Genomic DNA, 9,605 nt, shown 5'->3' on the forward strand with positions numbered 1-9,605 from the left:
GGGGGGTCTGGTGGCAGCTGCATGATGCAGAGGTGCATCATGGGAGTTCAGTAAATAGAGAGAGCAGTTATAAAATTATAGTTAAAGTGTTCTTATGTGTTACCCCATTGTTGTTATGTGTTAGTGTTGCTGACTTATGCTGGTGTGTTATCTGACAATGTTTTACTAAGTTAATTGCTGTGCTGTGTTTTGGACCGTCAGTTTGGCTTGTGTGTGTGAGACTGACCCTGGGGGAAGTGCCATTGTTCAGTGGTTCTAAATAAATGACAGAAAAAGCAGTGTTGCATTGTGGTCATTGTAAAAGGACACGCCTAGGCGATATCCAGAGTCGTGCGGTGTATGGGGCCTGGAATAATCGCTAACCAAGATCAGCATAGGTGCTAGCGCCCTGCTAGCTAGTTTAGCTGTACCAGTGTAGCTAGTCTCTCTCCTCCACGCCAGGGGTCATTACATTATTATTATATTATATATTTTTTATGCAACAAACAGAAGATACATTTGAGTGAAGGAGGGAAAATGAATAGTGACATGCAAATGTCCTGAGCTGGGTTTATACCATTACACCATTCAGTACCTAAGATGCTCAACCCCTTTGGAATATAAGGTTAATGGTTTGTGAAACCATTAGTTCTTAAACTCTACAACCCCAAATCAGAACAGGTTGGGATGGCATGTAAAATCTAAATTAAAACTGAACATAGTTATTTGTAAATCATGTGTGTCCTGTATTACACTGAAAACAATACAGCAGCATATTATTTGATGTGATACCTAATCAGCATTATTCTTTGTTCAAAATAAACACTCATTTCAATTCTGACGCCTGCAACGCATTCCAAAAAAAGTTGGGACAGTTGCATTTCAGGGTCAGTAATGAGGTAAAACAATGAAATGATGATTCCATGTGAAACAGGTGACTGCAATCATAATTTGGTACAAGTGGCATCCAGGAAAGGCTGAGTCCTTTGGGAGAAAAGATGGGCTGAAGATTGCCAGTTTGCCAACATATGTGTGAGAAAATACAATACGTGGTTATATCCATAAATGCCTCTTAAAACTGTATTGTGCCAAAAGGAAGCCCTATGTCAACAGTGTCCAGAAACACAGTCGACTGCTCTGGGCTCTGAGGCATCTGGGATGGATCATCACACAGTGGAAATGTGTACTGTGGTCAGACCAATCAGTGTTTCAGGTCTTTTTTGGAAGGAATTGACGCCGTGTGCTTAGGACCAAAGACGAAAAGGACCTTCCAGACTGTTACCAGCAAAAAGTCCAAAAGCCAGGGTCTGTCATGGTCTGGGGTTGTGTCAAAGGTCACTTACACTTCTGTGATGGCTTCATTAATGCTGAAATATACTGAGAGATTTTAGAGCAACACAAGCTGCCTTCAAGACGACATCTTTTCCAGGGACACCCATGCATATTTCAACAAGACAATGCAAAACCTCATAGTGCACACATTACCAAGGCCTGGCTATGGAGGAAAAGGGTGCAAGTCCAGGACAGGTTTGCCTATAGTCCCAACCTGTCCACAGTAGAGAATGTATGGCACATTTTGAAACACAAATTGTGTCCACGAAGACCCTGAACTGTTGTACACCTTAAGACTCGTTTGCAGGAAGAATGGGACAAAATGGCACCTGACACATTTAATCACTTGGTGTCCTCAATCCCTAAATGTTCTTAAGTGTTGTGAAAAGGAACGGAAACATCACACTGTGGTAGATGTTTTACTGTCCCAACTAAAAACAGCTCTCCTCCAAAGGAGTCTTTGTGCTTGTTTCTGCCTGGATGCCACCTCCTACAACTCCTGGAAAGTCGTGACACCTCTGGAGAAAGGAGAGAGGAGTGATTTTCTAAGTTAATAATGTTGATAAAATGGTCTTACTTCTATTTGTAAACATAGGCCATATATGCATCATTCTGAATATTTTGGGGCAGTTAGAAGTGATTTCTCACTCTTAGATGCGTGATAAATATGGGCTGTGGTTCCTTTTGCAGCCAAGACATTTGAGAATTTACAGCCATACAGTATATTATTCAAACTAAACCTTTGTCCTACTAGCCAAGTAGAAACATTAGTAATGTAATAGTCAGACTTTAGTCGACATACTGTAGCAGCAGCTTATGCAGTGAAACCTTTTTCTCATATAAAAATATTTCTTTACCTATAAAAATATCATGTGGCGTGCTGCATGTGTCTACAAAGAACGTATGTGACATATACTGTAATAGTACATCAGTGTTGCTGGTTGATATGGGTGCAAAGTCCAGGACAGGTTTGCCTATAGTCCCAACCTGTCCACAGTAGAGAATGTATGGCACATTTTGAAACACAAATTGTGTCCACGAAGACCCTGAACTGTTGTACACCTTAAGACTCGTTTGCAGGAAGAATGGGACAAAATGGCACCTGACACATTTAATCACTTGGTGTCCTCAATCCCTAAATGTTCTTAAGTGTTGTGAAAAGGAACGGCAACATCACACTGTGGTAAATGCTTTACTGTCCCACATTTTTTTTGGAATGTGTTGCAGCATCAGAATTGAAGTGAGTGTTTATTTTGAACAAAGAATACAAATGATGAGGTATCACATCAAATAATGTACTGCTGTATTGTTTTCAATGTTATACAGGACAGATGATTTACACATCACTATTTTCAGATTTATTTTTGATTTTATATACGGCCCCAACTTCTGATTTTGGGTTGTAAATAGCCTGTACCTGAACTTTACAATCACAGTCTGTCATCAGCTAATACTTATTAGTGTTACTTTATCTTTGAGCTGTACGGTATTGGACACAGTTCTGCACCGTACTGGCTAATTTGCAGTTTAAATGCATTCAGTTGCATCTATCGACAATGAAGCTAAAATAATCATGCACAGATTTGCACTGCTGCAGTTTTGGCACATTATGGCCCCTGAGGATCAGTTGGGCCTTATGTTTGAGCTGCTAATTAATAAATACTATTTGATATTTATTCAGTTCACTTTTGTATTTCCGGTCTGCTAAAGATGCCGGGATCAGAACACTGTTCATTCGTCAGTAACTCTTTGTGCGTATTTGTCTGTGCATCTGTGTCTGCTTCTGTGCTCATTTGTGAAACTGCATGTGCCAAAGCAGCCTCGTGTCTTGTTCTCCCACTGAGCCGCTCCATGTGCAGTAATGATGCGGAGAGGAAACAAAATAACAAGCTGAAAGGGACAGAAGTGGTGTAGGAATATTGGGGTGATAGAGAAACGAAGCGTAAGAGATATAGTGTGTGTGTGTGTGTGTGTGTGTGTATGCGTGTGTGTGTGTATATGCGAAAATAAGGATGAGAAAATGAGAGGTCCTTTGGAGATGTAAAACAGCCTTTAGCTGAGCCCCAGTAATACAACAAGGCATTTAGAGCTACAGTGCCTTGCGAAAGTATTCGGCCCCCTTGAACTTTGCGACCTTTTGCCACATTTCAGGCTTCAAACATAAAGATATAAAACTGTAATTTTTTGTGAAGAATCAACAACAAGTGGGACACAATCATGAAGTGGAACGAAATTTATTGGATATTTCAAACTTTTTTAACAAATAAAAAACTGAAAAATTGGGCGTGCAAAATTATTCAGCCCCTTTACTTTCAGTGCAGCAAACTCTCTCCAGAAGTTCAGTGAGGATCTCTGAATGATCCAGTGTTGACATAAATGACTAGTGATGATAAATAGAATCCACCTGTGTGTAATCAAGTCTCCGTATAAATGCACCTGCACTGTGATAGTCTCAGAGGTCTGTTTAAAGCGCAGAGAGCATCATGAAGAACAAGGAACACACCAGGCAGGTCCGAGATACTGTTGTGGAGAAGTTTAAAGCCGGATTTGGATACAAAAAGATTTCCCAAGCTTTAAACATCCCAAGGAGCACTGTGCAAGTGATAATATTGAAATGGAAGGAGTATCAGACCACTGCAAATCTACCAAGACCTGGCTGTCCCTCTAAACTTTCAGCTCATACAAGGAGAAGACTGATCAGAGATGCAGCCAAGAGGCCCATGATCACTCTGGATGAACTGCAGAGATCTACAGCTGAGGTGGGAGACTCTGTCCATAGGACAACAATCAGTCGTATACTGCACAAATCTGGCCTTTATGGAAGAGTGGCAAGAAGAAAGCCATTTCTTAAAGATATCCATAAAAAGTGTCGTTTAAAGTTTGCCACAAGCCACCTGGGAGACACACCAAACATGTGGAAGAAGGTGCTCTGGTCAGATGAAACCAAAATCGAACTTTTTGGCAACACTGCAAAACGTTATGTTTGGCGTAAAAGCAACACAGCTCATCACCCTGAACACACCATCCGCACTGTCAAACATGGTGGTGGCAGCATCGTGGTTTGGGCCTGCTTTTCTTCAGCCGGGACAGGGAAGATGGTTAAAATTGATGGGAAGATGGATGGAGCCACATACAGGACCATTCTGGAAGGAAACCTGATGGAGTCTGCAAAAGACCTGCGACTGGGACGGAGATTTGTCTTCCAACAAGACAATGATCCAAAACATAAAGCAAAATCTACAATGGAATGGTTCACAAATAAACATATCCAGGTGTTAGAATGGCCAAGTCAAAGTCCAGACCTGAATCCAATTGAGAATCTGTGGAAAGAACTGAAAACTGCTGTTCACAAACGCTCTCCATCCAACCTCTGTCAGAAACGGCGCGCGCAATGCGGCCGAAAAGTGTTTAGGTGAACTCAATTAAATGGCCAGACGAGGAAGTGTAAAACAAAACCGTCTCTTTATTAAGAGAACTAAAACTAAACAAAAAACCATACAGGACACGGTGGAAACACAAAAACTCACGGTCGGTATCGGTCCCAGGTCAGAGCCAGCAAACACGTACATCCAGGGGAATCAAAGGGCGTAGTCCAAAACATAAAGCAAAATCTACAATGGAATGGTTCACAAATAAACATATCCAGGTGTTAGAATGGCCAAGTCAAAGTCCAGACCTGAATCCAATCGAGAATCTGTGGAAAGAACTGAAAACTGCTGTTCACAAACGCTCTCCATCCAATCTCACTGAGCTCGAGCTGTTTTGCAAGGAGGAATGGGCAAAAATTTCCGTCTCTCGATGTGCAAAACTGATAGAGACATACCCCAAGCGACTTACAGCTGTAATCGCAGCAAAAGGTGGCGCTACAAAGTATTAACTTAAGGGGGCTGAATAATTTTGCATGCCCAATTTTTCAGTTTTTTTATTTGTTAAAAAAGTTTGACATATCCAATAAATTTCGTTCCACTTCATGATTGTGTCCCACTTGTTGTTGATTCTTCACAAAAAATTACAGTTTTATATCTTTATGTTTGAAGCCTGAAATGTGGCAAAAGGTCGCAAAGTTCAAGGGGGCCGAATACTTTCGCAAGGCACTGTACCTGTAATATAAATCACCAACTGACTTCAGGCGTTTCTGTGCAGTGTGTGTGTGTGTGCATGTCTCAGATGTCTCTCCTGATTAAACACATTGCTCTCTAAAGAAAGTGACTATATAACTGTGTTAAAGACAGTCATAAAATTGACTTTCATCTTCATAGTCATGACATAAAATTAAACAGCATTGTGTTTTCTGTTTACATTAAGGTTCCTTTGTGTACTTCAATATACTGTAGTATATTCAGCTTATACTACATCTCCAAATCTGACTGTAAAATTGAAGTTACTGTAAGTGGTGTGTGGAATATATGCAGATCCAAATCACAGTCTCTCAGTCATCTGTTCATTTCTTCTGATCTCTTTCCAATTTCTTTGTCATCTCTGCTTTCCCCCTAATTTTTCTTGACCCCCACCCCTTTTTTCTGATACTTGTGTCTTACCTTTTGCTGCTCTGCAACTGTCTTTGTGTCTCTTCAGGTGGAGTTTGACTGCATCAACCCCAAGAAACAGAAGAAAAAGAAAAATTATAAAAACTCTGGAGTTATCATTGTCAAGTCATGTAAGGTGAGGATGGAAGGATGGAGTTTGGTCTTATCATTGTTCAGTTGCATCCATGGCTAAAAGCCCCACAGCAAATCAGCATTATCGATCTATTCTATCTATTAAATGATCAGTTGTTTCAGCTCTAGATTGTTTTAATATCAAACGTATCATTGAAAAGGCATAGGCTACTTTTAAAAATCTTTGGCTGGTTCTAGGCTAAAAGAACAAAAGTAACTCAAAAATCATTCAGTTTCTCCTGGTGTGTCGTCATCTCTTAAGACATTCGACATGAGACATTTGATTAAGCCATTATGGTTTTGATCAGCTGAAACATTTTTTAACTGGGCATTCATACTGTAACTCTGTCTGAGCCCCCACAGAGGACACATTAAGCTGGAACTCTGAGCCTTTGGATTCCTTTTATAATAACATTAAAGCTGTGTGCATATGATGACAGGTGTAATTGATCTTTTTCCTTCATTTTTTATGACACAGTCATGAACAATCCTTTGTACAGACAGACACATGCCGTATGCACACACATACTGTATATCTAGCACATACACAAAACTGCTACTATAGTAACTGTATTTGTTGCCTGCCAGCGGGGATTATACTAATGACAGCAATAATCCATGCTACATATCCAATGTAATTGGAGTTGAAATTGTGTTCAAACAAGATAAGTGATGCTGGAGGTACTTTAGATTAGAAAAAGATGAGGTGTTTTGTCATTTAAAACAATTTTTTTGAGCATTTGAAAAGAGTTCCTAGGTTAATACTCTTCTCTTCTTTCACTAGCTATATTTAACCTTATCCTTAGGTAGTAACTGTAACTCTCACTGTACCCTCTGACTCTTGTGTGTCTAGATTGCAAGGGACTACACTTTTCTGGATTACATACTAGGAGGATGCCAGCTCATGTTTACAGTGAGTACTATATTAGTATGCCTGTTTTTCTGTCTCTGCAGTGACGTGATAATGAGATGTGTGTTTCTGCATGCTTTGCTCTCGATGGATAAAATGCATCTTTTCTATTTTCATCTCCTGGGGTTACAGTTGGATGATGATCATTTACATACAGAAAGGAAAAATGTGAGGGAGAGGGAGAAAGTTCTGAGAGACAGAAAAAAATTTATGAAGTAGAGAAAATTTATGGGGTATTGTGAAACACTGAAGTGTGGATACCTTTCTTGAATTGAGAAAATATGAGGGCAGAAAGACAGCAGCAAGAAAGTAATATTTAGAAGTGGTGAAAATAGCAAGGGGGTCTGAGAATTAAATAGACAAACAGTAGAAACTGGTAAATTGAAAATCAGAAAGGATATGGACAGAGACAGAGCTGGGCATTTTACAGAGGGAGGACGAATCGTCATAGTCTATATTGGTCTCTTGTTAGGAGAAACTCTTGTTTGTCCCTGGCGATCTCACACCCTTGTGTGTAAATGAGTGAGTGAGAGGGAGTCCTGTTTTATAATAGCCAATCACAAACACACAGACACACACACACATTGAGCTGATTTATTATTATCTGGGTTTTTTTGTCCAACAAATACAACAGCCCTGCTGATAAATTTCAGGACCATTCAGACTGCCTCAGTTCTCTAATATAAACACATTCTGAACCCACATGCACACCAAGGAAAATGCACAGGCACACTTAAACAATGAGAGAAAACACACTGTCCAAATTTAGATATGCACATACAGTACACAGTGTCCCTTTTTCCTCTTCTCTATCTCACCGACCGTTTCCTGGCTTTGAGAGCTAGAACCAGGCACCCAATGTAGTAGTATACAGATAATGAAGTTTTTTACATGGTTGATTTTGTGGCAATATTTTTATATAGTGTATGTGCATCACCAGGTATTGGAATTTTTCTTAAGAATCATTGCATTCGTTTTATATAAATGTGCTGGGGAGAGGTTTGTGATGGAGGTAGACTTTCTTAAGTTGATTCAAAATGTATATCACTCACCAAGAGCTGTTGTCTTAACTAATGGCTGGGGCTCACATCTTTTTCCTGGGGTTAGCGGTGTGTGACACAGCGTCTGTTAAGAGTATTAGGCTGAATATTGCTGGTTTCAAAGGTATAACCATGAGCAATGTGCCCTGTACACTGACGATATAAAAAAAGTCCTGACCATTTTCACTGTTTAGCACCATAACTGGCTACAAGATTAACCTTAGTAAATCTGAAGATGTGCCTTTAGGAACGCTAAAAAACACAGACACTGAAGGCATTTTTTAAATTGTGCATTTCTGGTTTCACATCCATCCATCCATTTTCCTCCGCTTATCTGGAACTGGGTCACGGGGGCAGCAGTCTAAGCAAAGATGGCCAGACTTCCCTCTCTCCATAGACACTTCCTCCAGCTCCTCTGGGGGGATGCCGAGGCGTTCCCAGGCCAGCCAAGAGACATAGTCCCTCCAGCGTGTCCTAGGTCTTCCCTGGGGCCTCCTCCCAGTGGGACATGCCCGGAACACTTCCCTAGGAATGCGCCCAGGAGGCATCCAAAACAGATGCCCAAGCCACCTCAGCTGGCTCCTCTCGATGTGGAGGAGCAGCAGTTCTACTCTGAGCTCCTCCCGGGCGACCGAGCTCCTCACCCTATCTCTAAGGGTGTACCCGGCCACCCTGCGGAGGAAGCTCATTTGGGCCGCCTGTATCCGGGATCTTGCCCTTTCGTTCATGACCCAAAGCTCCTGACCATGGGTGATAGTCGGAACGACCAGTAAATCGAGAGCTTCGCCTTACAGCTCAGCTCCTTCTTCACCACGACGGATCGGTACATCGACCACATTACTGCAGAAGCTGCACCGCAGTCTGGGAGCTGCACACAGCGACATATTGACAGTCAGACACCTCCTGCCCCCTCACAACACTGCAGATACTTTAAAAGAAGACGAGCTACAGTGGAATGATAGGGAGCACAGGGAGAGAGAAAGGATGAGAGTAAACTCTGAGAATCTGCTGAGAGGACGGAGAAGTTAGACTGAAGTCTATAAACCAACAGAGTTATGTTTGAGATAGAGAAACATGTCACAGTGATGGATATGCCTCAGTGTGAACAGAGTGACTTAGATGATTTGTCATCCATCCATCCATCCATCCAATTTCTTCTGCTTATCCAGAACCGGGTCGTGGGGGCAGCAGTCTAAGCAAAGATGCCCAGACTTCTCTCTCTCCATACACTTCCTCCAGCTCCTCCGGGGGAATGCTGAGGCGTTCCCAGGCCAGCCAAGAGACATAGTCCCTCCAGCGTGTCCTAGGTCTTCCCTGGGGCCTCCTCCCAGTGGGACATGCCCGGAACACTTCCCTAGGAATGCGCCCAGGAGGCATCCAAAACAGATGCCCAAGCCACCTCAGCTGGCTCCTCTCGATGTGGAGGAGCAGCAGTTCTACTCTGAGCTCCTCCCGGGCGACCGAGCTCCTCACCCTATCTCTAAGGGTGTACCCGGCCACCCTGCGGAGGAAGCTCATTTGGGCCGCCTGTATCCGGGATCTTGCCCTTTCGTTCATGACCCAAAGCTCCTGACCATGGGTGATAGTCGGAACGACCAGTAAATCGAGAGCTTCGCCTTACAGCTCAGCTCCTTCTTCACCACGACGGATCGGTACATCGACCACATTACTGCAGAAGCTGCACCG

At 42.2% G+C, this 9,605-nt stretch overlaps 1 protein-coding gene across 1 annotated transcript in view; it reads left to right on the forward strand.

The window, feature by feature from the left end:
• LOC109952276 (copine-2-like) overlaps nucleotides 1–9,605 on the forward strand; it is a 35,673-nt gene that overhangs the window by 21,707 nt on the left and 4,361 nt on the right. The window contains exons 9-10 of the mRNA XM_020587263.1: nucleotides 5,887–5,973; nucleotides 6,823–6,882. Of these exons, the coding sequence (XP_020442919.1) occupies nucleotides 5,887–5,973; nucleotides 6,823–6,882 (147 nt within the window). The remainder of the gene's footprint in view (nucleotides 1–5,886; nucleotides 5,974–6,822; nucleotides 6,883–9,605) is intronic.

This window comes from Monopterus albus, unplaced genomic scaffold (genome assembly GCF_001952655.1).
Source record: "Monopterus albus unplaced genomic scaffold, M_albus_1.0 scaffold448.1, whole genome shotgun sequence".
Lineage (NCBI taxonomy): Eukaryota > Metazoa > Chordata > Actinopteri > Synbranchiformes > Synbranchidae > Monopterus > Monopterus albus.